General features: G+C 49.0%; 2 protein-coding genes across 6 annotated transcripts in view; one reads left to right on the top strand and one right to left on the bottom strand.

Moving 5' to 3' along the window:
• The first annotated feature begins 93 nt into the window (after positions 1-93).
• On the top strand, positions 94-10,644 carry POLR1C (RNA polymerase I and III subunit C). Of its 3 annotated transcripts, XM_081245837.1 has the most exons (9): positions 94-198; positions 325-396; positions 8,499-8,606; positions 8,842-8,974; positions 9,259-9,378; positions 9,465-9,617; positions 9,773-9,922; positions 10,028-10,144; positions 10,289-10,644. In XM_081245837.1, the coding sequence occupies exons 1-9, from the start codon at positions 130-132 to the stop codon at positions 10,405-10,407; spliced, it is 1,041 nt and encodes a 346-aa protein (XP_081101963.1). In that variant the 5' UTR covers positions 94-129; the 3' UTR covers positions 10,408-10,644. The 3 variants fall into 3 exon arrangements, with proteins under 3 accessions (XP_081101963.1, XP_081101965.1, XP_081101964.1); XM_081245839.1 differs by lacking the exon at positions 9,773-9,922; XM_081245838.1 differs by lacking the exon at positions 8,499-8,606.
• A 129-nt stretch (positions 10,645-10,773) lies between these two features.
• XPO5 (exportin 5) overlaps positions 10,774-13,233 on the bottom strand; it is a 48,596-nt gene continuing 46,136 nt past the window's right edge. For all 3 annotated transcript variants that reach the window (XM_081245831.1, XM_081245832.1, XM_081245830.1), the window contains 2 exons: positions 13,061-13,225; positions 10,774-12,889 (listed from right to left, as the gene is read on the bottom strand). In XM_081245831.1, coding sequence (XP_081101957.1) covers positions 12,752-12,889; positions 13,061-13,225 — 303 coding nt within the window. In that variant the 3' untranslated portion in view covers positions 10,774-12,751. The remainder of the gene's footprint in view (positions 12,890-13,060; positions 13,226-13,233) is intronic.

Here is a 13,233-nt window from a genome sequence, read left to right on the forward strand (position 1 = left end):
GGACGGAGGCGGGGCAGAATCTCGCGATATCTAAGATTCCAGGAGGTGATGCGTTGCCACGGAGACGGAGGAGGGCCATTATGAACGCACGCACCAGTTAGGTGCCTTCGTCACGTGGAGGAGTTGAAGATGGCGGCGGCCCAGGCGGTGGAGGAAATGCGGAGCCGCGTGGTTTTAGGGGAGTTCGGGGTTCGCAATGTAAGCCTTGTGGCCTTGAGCTCGGGAGGAGAAATGGGAGCGGAACAGGGATGAGTTGGGGTCAGAGTGGGGACAGGCTTGGCCTCGCTGCCCCTTCGCGGACAGGCTCGTCTCTCTTTGCTCTAGGTTCATACCACCGACTTTCCCGGTAACTATTCGGGCTACGATGATGCCTGGGACCAGGACTGCTTCGAAAAGGTGGGTGGAGCTGGAGGTGCCCGGAGAGATTACGGTGATCGGACCTTGTGGTCTGAGTAGCCTGTGCCTCAGAAGCTGTCCTTGTGAGGCTATTCAGGCTAAATTAAAGGTCCAGGTTCTTGTTCTACCTGTCCAAAAGAATTTGGACAGGGAACGCAAGAAAGGTCACACGCAGACTAAGGCGTAGAGAGAAATAAAGAAGCAATTAAGGGGCAGAAGGGAAAGTACGTACTCAGAGAAGAATGAGGGCGTCCTCGCGAGTGAGGGGCGCACCCAAGGAGTTTTGTGACCCCCCCTTTTAATTTCATTTTAATTCCTTGAATGGGTGCAGGTTTCTTTGATTAGGGGAGGAATATTCATTGTTGGGAGGATGGGGAGGGATCTTTTTTTTTTTTTTTGCGATACGCGGGCCTCTCACCGTTGCGGCCTCTCCCGTCGTGGAGCACAGGCTCCGGACGCGCAGGCTCAGCGGCCATGGCTCACGGATCCAGCCGCTCCACGGCACGCGGGATCCTCCCGGGCCGGGGCACGAACCCGCGTCCCCCGCATCGGCAGGCGGACGCTCAACCACTACGCCACCAGGGAAGCCCGATCTTTTTTTTTAATATTTGCTTTGTAAAAAAATTTTATTTTTTATTTTTGGTTGCGTTGGGCCTTCGATGCTGTTCTCGGGCTTCTCATTGCAGTGGCTTCTCTTGTGGAGTACCGGCTCTAGGCACGTGGCTTCAGTAATTGCGGCATGGGCTCAGTAGTTGTGGCTCGCGGGCTCTGGAGTGCAGGCTCAGCAGTTGTGGAGCACAGGCTTAGTTGCTCCGCGGCATGTGGGATCTTCCTGGACCAGCCATCGAACCCGTGTCCTCTGCACTGGCAGAAGGATTCTTAACCCACCAGGGAAGTCCTTGGGGTGGGATCTTGATCGCATCTGGTTACATCAGCTTCTCTTGCGCATTGGTCTTTTAAAGCCACCGCACTTCTGAAAGCTGTTTTCCCTTAAATTTTTCCTTAGCGCCAGGTGTGGAAGGTTGTATAGCAGCCACCCCGCAGCCTGTGCTTTTTTTTTTTTTTTTTGCGGTACGCGGGCCTCTCACTGTTGTGGCCTCTCCCGTTGCGGAGCACAGGCTCCGGACGCGCAGGCTCAGCGGCCATGGCTCACGGGCCCAGCCGCTCCGCGGCATGTGGGATCTTCCCGGACCGGGGCACGAACCCGTGTCCCCTGCATCAGCAGGCGGACTCTCAACCACTGCGCCACCAGGGAAGCCCGCCTGTGCATTTTTATTGCTCACGCTCCGCCAAGCTCTAGCTCTGTGGGTTTTCTGGTTAGGGTTCTCTGTTTAGGTATCACGAAGTTTAATCAAGGTTTAATTTATGTTCTTGTTGCTGATGGCCATTCCTCCATGCTTCATAGTCTCATTAAGTGCAACACAAGGAGAGGTGACTTTGCCTGTTGCCTAAAGTCTGTGTTTGAGGAGGCTGTCCTTGGGTCCAGCCCTGTCATTCCTGCCTCAATTCCACCCTGAAGGAGTTCCTTCCCAAAGTCTTTTGGGGTTATTTAGGGCCAAAAGTCTCATTCTTCTGTAACTTTTTCAGACTTTGTCTGACTCTGGGAATGAAACTTTACTCCTTTCTGGTCAAGGGGTCCCAAGATTTACATAGAGGCCTCAGCAGTAGGCAGTGGCTGGAATCCCTGTATGACCATCATGTTTATGTCAAATTGTTGCAACCTGGAGGAAACAAATTTAACAAGCAAGTAAAAAGGCAGGGGCCAGAGATCAGCAAAAGTATTAATGCAACCAGAGGTCCAAGGGTACCTTTGGTTATATCTTTTTGACTGCAGTCCATGTGGAGTGGGCACTGGGGTTATCCTTTCCAAAACTGTAACACCTGGCCAGGGGTGTTGATGTAGGTGTAACATGTTTTGTTGATAACTGCACATATCCTTACCTGCTCAGCTAGGAGATAATCCAAGACCCGTCTATTATCCATCACCACATTAGCTAGGGAATTAAGAGATGTTGAGAGTCTAGAGAGTGAGTCCCCTCTGGTCCTGGCCAGGGAAGACAGAGTATCTGACAGGTTATAAAGTGTTGCCTCGTGGTAGGCAAAGCCCCCTCCCCCCTGCCCCGTGGAGCTGCCAAACCAATAGCAGCTCCTTTTTTTGCCAGGATGAGTCCAGTTGCCCTCTTATTTCAGGAATGGGATTATAAATGGTTATACTGAGGTCCCTCTGATTACTTAGTTGGCCTAGCATGCATTGTCCCACTATCAGGGCATTATGTAGACAAGGAGAGGCCTTAGCCAATCCCAGGGAAGGGAAGGAGGAGTTGGGGTTGTCATCTAAAATATCTGGGGTATTTTGGTCTCTTTTCTTTGGTTCAATGAAACAAATCTGACATGATTCCTTCAACGAAGGGTTTTGGTATAGCATCATAAAAGCCTGCACGTAAGGAACCTCAGTCTATTTCTCTAGTTTCCTGCAAAATAAATCCAGTTGTGAAATAGTATCATAATTTGAAGAGCCATTTTGGGGCCAGGTTTCCCTGACCCTTACTTGTATTGAGGCCAAAACGTATGGCAGAAAAAGATGAGTTTCTTGGGTTTTAGCTCATCAACGTTGAATTCCCTGCTCGGGTATTGAAGGGGCACCTCCTGTGGTGTTTATACCTAAAGTGGACAGAAAAGAAAACCGCACAAAAATCAGGGCATCCTGTGATTTTTGCTCTCGGCTTTGGTAACAGCAAGGGCGTCTCCTTCTACCAGTTACCTACTTCCTAGGCCTTGGAGGCGTCCACTCAGTGACCTTACTAGTCCTTGGATGTCTCCAAGGAGAGAGGGTCCGGGACCCTGCCCATTCGTCCCCGTTGGCCAGGTAAGGGGATTGCCTTTTCTTTTTCTATGCTTCTTTTTGATATAGGGCATGACCAGTAATGTGTCTGCCTGTGGTGCCCAGATGTATCCACTTTTCTTATGAATCTAAGAATCCTTCATAGTGGTGGAATTGCCACCTAGCTCGGGAATCTAAGATTTTAAATAAAACTTCTACATTTAAAGACATTAATGGAAGAGGATTCCTCAGAGAGAGAGAGAGAGAGGGGGAGAGAAAGCCTGCCTTGGAAGCTTTGGATATTGCCAGAGTAAGCAGATCTTTCCTAAAAGTGAGACCCAAGGAATTAAACCATGAGTAATTTTTGAAAGATTTACAGTTGCATTAAATTCCTATTCCCCTAATGCAGACACCCAAAGGAGGGAGAGAAAGGTTAGGATGAATAACGATTTTGTGGTGGCAGCGGCAGTGGTGAGCTAAAAACAAACAGTCCTTTTTAAACCCAGCATGGACAGAGCAGAGCTCTCTCTGGTAAAGGTGCTGAATCAAGACAGCACTCAGAAAGGATTACCAGAGCAGCAAGAAGGAACACGAGGAGGATAACAGGTATCCAAATTCGCCAAAGCATATTAATTAGTTTATGGGTGGACTGGTGTAACGGGGCAGAAGGGAAATAGTGGCCGTAGGTACTTAGCCTTGGATTTATGAAGTTTTTTTGTCCTTCTTTAATAAGAACTTTAGGTTTGGAAGGGGGCTCACTCGCCTGTCTGGACTCTTCTGGTCGTCTGTGGTCCTCGATGTCCTGTGAAGACTTGGGAGGAAGGATAGGTTTAACTCTAGACAGGTTCCCCGCTTAGCTAATAGTTGGTCATCCATTCTTGGTGTCCCCAAAATACTTATTTGATCCTGTTGGGTTTGATAACAGGCGGAATAGGAGTATTGTGTGTGACTGACAAAAGACTAGTAACCTGCACCTAGTAATAATCAGCTTGGCCTGGGGGGCCCTTCCTGGGATGTCTCTGTCTCAGGCTTGAAAATTTATGGGTATTAGGTTTCGCCCAAATGTTAGGTTTCAGCCAGAGCAATTTAAAAGTTAGGGCCTGCTCCTAGTCACTGAAGTGTCTCCCAAGCTTTTATAACGTATTGTCCCGTTAAAGGATGGGGCATTCAGGGACTATCGAGAAGGCATGTGAGACCAAATATTGTTCAGATTGGCAATTGAGTGGCTTAATGAAATACCAACTGTGGGGATTTTTCTCAATACTCGATTTTTATCAATACCAGGCAGCTTTTAACATTTGAGAGTCCAGCATAATTGTTTAAAGACAGAGCAAGTGGCTCCTGTATTGATTAAAAATGACCCTCTTACCTGCCTTGTTAAGGATCACCTGGGACTCTTCTGTTGAGATAGTGAGTTTTTCCATGGGAGCCAAGGACCCCCGGCCCTGTCAGCTATCTGCAGCTACCATTTGGAGTTTCGAAACCCCTTTGTCCAAATCGGACATGGGACATTCTCACGTCTGATGGCCTGACTTTCCACAGTTTGGACATGGGGCAAGCAGTTTCGCCTTTTGCCCTCAGCAGGAACGGGTGCAGTGGCTTGGCTTACCACATTTGAAGCAGACCCCTTGTGGAGTCTCTGTTGATCTGGTGTCGTGTCTTCTCTTTGTCCCCGAGGTTGCAAGGCACTGCTGACAGCAAGAGCTGTCAGTTGAGCCTGTTTCTTAGTTTGTTCCCCTTCGTGCCAGTCTCTCAGGGTTTCCTCTGCCTGGTCACGGTTACTAAATACCCCATAGGCCATATCTAGCGGCTAAGGCATCAGAGCCTGAGGGCCCAACTGTAACTTTTGGAGCTTTCACCTAATATCAGGGACAGACTAGCTGATAAAAATGTTGTCCCAGTAGGGACTAGTTCTTGGGGTGGAGGGGTCTGTGTTAGTGCATTCTCTAAAAACTTTCACAAGTTTAATCCTAGATGAGGCTCATTTGGTCAGAGAAGGAATTCAACTGTCTGGACTTGTCCCAAATTAACTAATTAAGTACTGCTCTTAATGAGTTCACTGGTTTTACATGCCTTTAGAGTTTAACTAGTTCTGAAATATAGCCCTCAATGGTCAGGGTCCCCAGGCAGCATGGGGTGCACAAAAGCCCAACAGAGAAAATGTCCTTGGTGTCTCTGAATGCTCCCAAAGGGTATGTCCCTGGGAGTAAAGATTACCTGTGATCCTTCAGGGGAACCAAGCTCCTGCCAAAAGGAGGAGCATTGCCGGTCAGGACTGGCTACAGGTATCCGTGTTTTTCTCATTCCTGCTAACTGTAGCCTATGTGAGGGTAGCGACCCCATCATATGGCAACCCTGCCAGCCCCTGTCCTGAGGCCCATGTCCTCCCCTGGTGTCTGCGGTACCCAGGGTGAGCGACCTTCCTGAAGGCTTCAAGGCTTCTCTGTAGATTCTATAGCCAATGATTAATTCTTGTGTTCCTGGGGTGCACTCCCCTAAAATGGACATCCTTATAGTTTCAGGACCTATTTAGGTTCTAGTTTTCATTCTCTGAAAGGGTGGTAAGTATCTGAAAATGGGTACCAGCCACTAAGGGAGCCGGTATGTGTAATTGTGTTAAAAAAAAAATCTAAGAAAACCTCAGCTTTCTTCAACTTACAGTCTGTCCAAGTAAGGCTGTATTTTATATTTTTGCTAATTTGAACCTGACAATAGTTAATCAAATGGTGGATAAGATAAACCCAGAGGGCAAAGCTCCTGTGGTTCAGGTCCCTGACTGCCTGTGAATAGAAGCTGGCCTGACGTGCCTTGCAACAATGAGAAGTGCAAGACCTAGCAGCAAGCTTGGAAAGCACCTGACAGATTCCTCTTCCCGCACTTCCAGGAGAGCAAGACACGAATATATGAGTGAGATGGGCCGCAGAGGCGCGACAAAGAGCGAAAGAGAAAAGTAATGATAGGAAGTCAGGGAGCACCACTCAAGTGCAAGGGAGGTGGGAGGCTAAGGCTTACAAGAGACCAAGATGAAGGGTAATTAACTTCCAATAAATCTCCTGGCTTGCTTGCCAAAGACTGATGCCAGACAGGCTAAATTAGAAGTCCACGTTCTTGTTCTACCTGTCCAAAAGAATTTGGACAGGGAACGCAAAAAAAGTCACACAGACTGAGGTGTAGAGGGAAACAAAGAAGCAATGTATTAAGGGGCAGAAGCAAACACACTTGGAAAAGAACTCGGGCGTCCTCACCAGTGAGGAGGGCATCTGAGGAGTTTTCTGACCCCCCCCTTTTATTTCAATTCCTTGAATGGATGCACGTTTCTTTGATTAGGGGCAGAATATTCATTGGTGGGAGGATGGGTGGGATCTTAATTGCACCTGGTTACATCCACTTCTCTTGCGAGTCTGTCTCCTGAAGCCACTGCACATGTGCTCTAAGAGCCATTTTCCCTTAGCAGTCAAGCACCAGGTGTGGAAGGTTGTATAGCAGTCAGCTGCAGCCTGTGCATTTTTATTGCTCATGCTTGGCTGAGCTCTGTGGGTTTTCTGGGCAGGTTTCCCTGTTCAGGCGCCACAAAGTTTAATGAAGGTTTAATGTATGTTCTTGTTGCTGATGCCATTCCTCCATGCTTCATAATCTCATTAAGTGCAACACAAGGAGAGGTGGCGTTGCCTTTTTTTTTTTTTTTTTTTGCGGTACGCGGGCCTCTCACTGTTGTGGCCTCTCCCGTTGTGGAGCGCAGGCTCTGGTTGCGGAGCACAGGCTCTGGTCGCGCAGGCTCAGCGGCCATGGCTCACGGGCCCAGCCGTTCCGCGGCATGTGGGATCTTCCCGGACCGGGGCACGAACCCGCATCCCCCGCATCCCCCGCATCGGCAGGCGGACTCTCAACCACTGCGCCACCAGGGAAGCCCTGGCGTTGCCTTTTGCCTAATGTCTGTGTATGAGGAGGCTGTCCTTGGGTTGGGCCCTGTCTTTCCTGCCTCACTTGGGGTTTGCTCCGTATATTGAGCAACATGCTAGGTGCTCGGTATACACGATTTCTGCCCTGTTTTGCAAACAAGATGTTCAGTCTTGTTGGAGAAGAGCATTCGTAGACAAATGAGTCCAGTGTAATGCGGTAAAGGCGGTTGAAAGCAAAAAAGGTGATGGGGTTGGGGCGGGTGTATCCTGCACAGGCACTTAATCCAGAATGAGAAGAGGGGGCAGAAGTATGGAAGATTTCCTGAAGGAGATGACATTTCAGTTCAGCCTTGAGCGATGAGCAGAAGCTGAGAACAGCGAAGGGTGAGGCGTGTCCAAGCAGTTCATTGTTGCTAGAATATGAAGTGGGTCAGCATGAGTGTTAGGCAACACTGAAGTGCGTTTTAGGCACTGTAGGCGATAGGGAATTTTTGAAGAGCTCTTAAGCAGATATTATCATATATGCAAGCTTAATGGTTGGGAGAGAATGAATTTGAGGATTGTCATGTGGTGTGTGCAGATTTGTGACAGAATTGCATAGGGGAGCTGAGGCTGAAGGCAGAAACTAAGATTGTGATCATGGAAACACAGCACGGGAGACAAGGTAAATTTGATGGTTGCTTGGATATGGGCTGTGAGGGGGGAGTGTAAAATTAGCTTGTTGGGGAGCTACTTTGATGGATGGTGGTGTCATTTACTGATGAGAAATGGGTCTGGGGAAAGGGAGTGTTGATGCATTCAGTTTCCTGTGGATGGAGAAGTCTAGCAGGCTAGCAGGAGATATATATATGAGATCAGAAGTGAGATACAATTTGGGCAGTTGTCCGTACAGACAGTTGCTAAAACCGTGAGTGGGGTTGAGGTCACCCTGGAGAGACACAAACACTTGGGAAATGGTAACATGTATGTAGTACGTGGAAGATTGTGAATTTAGTAGAAGGACTGATCAGACAAGAAGGAAGAGAACAGAAGATTGGTGCTCAGAAATCAAGGCAGTAGAGTTTGGAAACGGTTTTCTCTCAACAACGCCAGGTACAAGGGAGGTGTCTAGTAAGATAAGGATTGAGTAATATCAACTGGACTGAGCAATACGTGAGCCTATTCTTAGTAAAATAGCCTCTGTGGATGGCCTGGCTAGAAGCCATATTGCAGAGGATTTTAAATGAATTGAAGATAAAAATGAAGACTTTTCCAGAAACTAATAAGTGATTGGGGGAGAGAGGGACATCTGGGCAAAGGGAGGTTCTTGAGGGGAATATCTGGGGGGAGATATTGACTATATAGAGAGCAGGCTTTACTTAGTGTTTTTCCCGTTCCTTTAGAATTTCCGCGTGGATGTGGTACACATGGATGAAAACTCATTGGAGTTTGACATGGTGGGAATCGACGCAGCCATTGCCAATGCTTTTCGACGCATTCTATTAGCTGAGGTATAGGTGGGCACGATGACAGAGGTGGAGTTGTGTGGGGAATCCTCATTTGTAGAATTGTCTCAAGTGGTATTTTCCTGCAGTTTTGCTGAGCATTCCTCCTGCTCATTCTTTGTAAACTTTTCATCAGGAGTTCTTCTAGGAAGAAGTCTCCATCTCCCTATGTCAGGAGGCAGGGAGTAGATGGGGAATCTACAGGGTCTTTGTAGATGAGTGGCTTTCTTTTCTTGGGCAGGTGCCAACCATGGCTGTGGAGAAGGTCCTGGTGTACAACAACACTTCCATTGTCCAGGATGAGATCCTCGCTCACCGCTTGGGGCTCATCCCCATTCATGCTGATCCTCGCCTTTTTGAATATCGGAACCAAGGTGAGGGTTTGAGAAAATGAAATTTTGGGGAAAGGTGGGCAGCTCTCCTCTGAAGTTGATTCTGGAATCAGACTGCCTGTGTTCGAACCCTTGATTGGCTACTGTATGACCTTGGGCCCGTTACCAATCTTTTGGTACATCAGTGCTGTTGTCTGTGAGAACACTTGCCCTTGCCTTACCAGGGTTGCCAAGAGGATGAGAGAAACATGCAAGGCATTCAGCGTAGTGCCTGGCACCGAGGTCCACTAGCTCTTTAACAGCCCCCACCTCCTCCCTTTGTGTAGGAGATGAAGAAGGCACAGAGATAGATACCCTGCAGTTTCGGCTGCAGGTCAGGTGCACTCGGAACCCCCACGCCGCTAAAGATTCCTCTGACCCCAATGAGCTCTATGTCAACCACAAAGGTAGGTACCGGTGGGGTGAGGAAGAGGGCCCCCTGTTGGTGGGTGCTAGTTTTAGGGACTTGGGTCTGATGTGCTTTCTCCCGCAGTGTACACCAGGCACATGACATGGGTCCCCCTGGGGAACCAGGCTGACCTCTTCCCGGAGGGCACCATCCGACCAGTACATGATGATATCCTCATCGCTCAGCTACGGCCTGGTCAGGAGATTGACCTGCTCATGCACTGCGTCAAGGGCATTGGTGAGACCCTTTGATTACCCTGGGGTGAGGTATGACTAAGGGACTCGGCTGAGGTGTCCCCGACAGGCAGAAAGCCAATGGGCCTTTGATGTCAGTAGCTTAGGGAATGTGAGGAAGGGTCTCCTCCCAGGCTCCGAGTTCCCTCTTCCCTCCAGGCAAAGATCATGCCAAGTTTTCACCTGTGGCAACAGCCAGTTACCGGCTCCTGCCGGACATCACCCTGCTTGAGCCTGTGGAAGGGGATGCGGCTGAGGAGCTGAGCCAGTGCTTCTCACCTGGTGTTATTGAGGTGCAAGAAATCCAAGGTATGGGATTTGGGATGCAAGGCCCTAAAGTATATTTTCTTTGAAGGTAGCAGAGAAATAAAAGCTCTGGGCTTATGTATTTATAATATGGTTTGTTTTCATTAGGTAAAAAGGTGGCCAGAGTTGCCAATCCCCGGCTAGATACCTTCAGCAGGGAAGTCTTCCGGAATGAGAAGCTAAAGAAGGTTGTACGGCTTGCTCGTGTTCGGAACCATTACATCTGTGAGTTTCAAGTTGGAGGGTGGGGTGGGGGTGGAGTTCTTTGGTGCTGCAGCTTCCTTGCAGAGTTCAGATGTGGAATCTAGCAATACGTATAAGGAGCTTTTGTAAGCCCTGCCTGAGCTAAAGTGTCCCTTTGGTCCCCAGTCTCTGTTGAGTCAACAGGGGTGTTGCCACCAGACGTGCTGGTGAGTGAAGCCATCAAGGTACTGATGGGGAAGTGCCGGCGGTTCTTGGATGAACTGGATGCGGTTCAGATGGATTGAGGCTGCGCTGGACTTGGCATAGCTGGGATTGGATGCTCCTGAGGCAAGCTGAAGATTTTACGTTCTGACCTGCCCCCACAGGACTGCTGTAGAGAGCCCAGAGACTAGGGGTCCTGAGTTTTCTGGGGACAATTTCAGCTTTATTTTCAGTCAATACACTTCGTTAAATGTGCCACAAAATGTGACTTTTATGCCTTTGTAAGGTCTTAATGTAAATAAATTCACATCCAGACAAAAGTCCTTTTGTTGGAGACCACTTTTTCAGCTTTCGTCCAAAAATATGGGGCACCTCAGAAGAGATCTGGTGTTATTTAGCAGTTAGGAGCATTGGGCTCAGACATCACTACAAGTCAGGGCCAGGTCCCTCTGAAGCCCCTTGAGAAATGCCAAGTGTGATGGTTTCTGGGGGCACAGCCAGACCACAGAAAAATACTGTGTGTGCTTAACCTATTTCCTGGACACCAGAGGAAGTTCCTGAGAGAAAAAAGGGTGGTCCATGGCAGTCACATCACATTACTATCAAGAGCCACACAAGGAAGAACGACAGTTCCCTTTGGACAGCCCCTCTGGGTTAGGTCCAGTAGCCACCTATGACGACACTGAGAGAATGGAAGGGCTGCCTGGTCTACGTGTCAGGAATAGAAAGCTGCTTCTGGCTGGCACGCTATTTCAGAGGGTTTGACAGAGCAGGTCTGTCAGTCACAGTTCTTCCTGTCCAGCCCCCCTTAGCAAGCAAGATGCTCATGAGGAACAGTGACCCTGGAGTATGTTACTAGTTTGAAAAAGGGAGATGGGGCCCTTTCTATATGAAATTGAGATTTTTACTGACATGCAGATGTGCTTTAGAGTTAATGTTTCTACAAAAAGGTTCTATAAACAATAGAAAACTTCTAGCATGAAGTCACAGGATGTTAAAAATATTACAACACAATAAATACAACTATACCCTCCACAGCCCCACCGCAGAGAAGAGTAGGCAGCTAACAAGTTTGGAGGGAAACATGCTGAGATGGCCTTCACAGTGGACAAGAAGCCCAAAGCACCACCCAGGAAGAGGGGATGGACCAAGTCTGTGCCACAGAAAGCACAATGTGGGACTCCCAAGTCTATTTCCCCAGCTTTGCCTCTTCCTGACCTTACCCTACCTGGGGGGCCACACCAGCTAAAAGCTGCAGCTTCAGTCCATGCTGCTCCACCGGTCCTCACCAAAACCCTGGTCAGTGGATTGGATCAATGCCAGGCCTCTGTGGGGAACACATGGACACACACACTAAATGTGTCCTTCTGTACAGATTAACTAGTCCGTGCATCCATGTCCCCTGTGCTTATAGGGCCATCCAGTTGATGTTTAGAAAAGACTCACAGGTTGTGATGGGAAGGCATAGTTTTTCTTTTGGAAATGGCCCATGAGGGAAGTGACCAGGGACCTGAAAGACCACGAGATTTTTGAAGGCACCTGGACTGAGCTAGTCCTAGGAGAGACCAGTGGCTTTGCTAGCTGCTTGCCACAGATGTAGCCTAGTTGGTCTGGATTATCCTTAAATGCCAATGACATCATGTGACACTAGATAGGGTACTGTGGCTCTTGTGCCTGAGTGGACCCTGGGGACTGGGGAAACCACACTGAGGGGTCATTCATGGAGGGACAAAATGTGTGAGCTCTAAGGGATGTTACAGAGCGCTACAGACCCTGGCCCAGCCCTGGTCCCTGAAGGTACTAACATTTGATACTGTGCCCAGAGCTTAGCAGTGGCCTGTACCATGGATCCCATCAGTTGACCAGATTCTTGCTCAAAGCAGGAACTGGCCAAATTCAGTTCAGCACTCAGCACCTGACCCAGATATGCCCCTGGGGGATGGGGAAGGTCCCTGTCAGCCCAGCAGCAAGGGGACTCAGTGGGACCTTCAATGATCCAGGAGAAACTCTGGCACAAGTAGTTCAGGGCTGAGCCCCCGCCGCAAGCCTGGCTAGTCGCAGCATTGGGTACAGCGCCCCTAGTTACCACTCTGCACAGGTGTATGGCTGCCTGGGGGTGGGAGGGCTTGGGGAGAAGGGCCGCTCTGCTCTAGCTTTTCTCTCTTGGAAAAGGCAAAACTCCAAGTAGGATGGGAGATACCTGGGAAATCTAGACAGAATGGTGTAAGGCCTAACTCCCTTTCTTGATGCTTTAGCATGGCTTCCAGCCCTGTACAGGGCCCACTCTCTCCAGCTCCAGACCTGGATCTCTCTCCAGGCTGACGACGGTGTAAAGTGAGGTGGCAGTGGAGAGGGGCCTAGAGAATAGCTACAAAGGGGAAGAAGAGATGACAATAAAGGTCGAGGAAGAATGCCCAAAAGCTTGATTCAGGGTTCAAAGATGGTGGCCAGGCTGCCCTCCTCATTGTCCAGCACCTCTGTTTCCAGCATTGGCTTTGTTTTTTTGAAAAGTGAGGGAAGATTCTTAATGTGAACTTCTTTTCGGAACTGCTCGCCCAAGGGTTTCTGTGGAAGACAAACGAGAAAGAACTAATGCTGGGTCTCGAGTGGTGGGTTGTTTTAAAGATCATCTCACCATAATGGTCGTGACTACAGCTGGTTTCTGGTTTGCCTGTACACATGGTCCAAGAAGACTGCAAAGGTGGTTGGGAGCACTAAGGAAAGGGTGTGACCTACCCCAATGCACCCAGCAATGAGGCGTTTGAATTGGTCCTTCCGGCGCTTGTCAGCCACTTTCTGCAGAGAGGGGTTCAAAAGCTTGCAGTCAAACTGGTCCAGTGAGTCCTTCTGAATTTCAGGGATCTGCTCCATCACAGCTCTTATCTCCAGGTACCTGGGACGCTGAGAAG

This window comes from Mesoplodon bidens (assembly GCF_964165515.1).
Source record: "Mesoplodon bidens genome assembly, chromosome: 10".
Lineage (NCBI taxonomy): Eukaryota > Metazoa > Chordata > Mammalia > Artiodactyla > Ziphiidae > Mesoplodon > Mesoplodon bidens.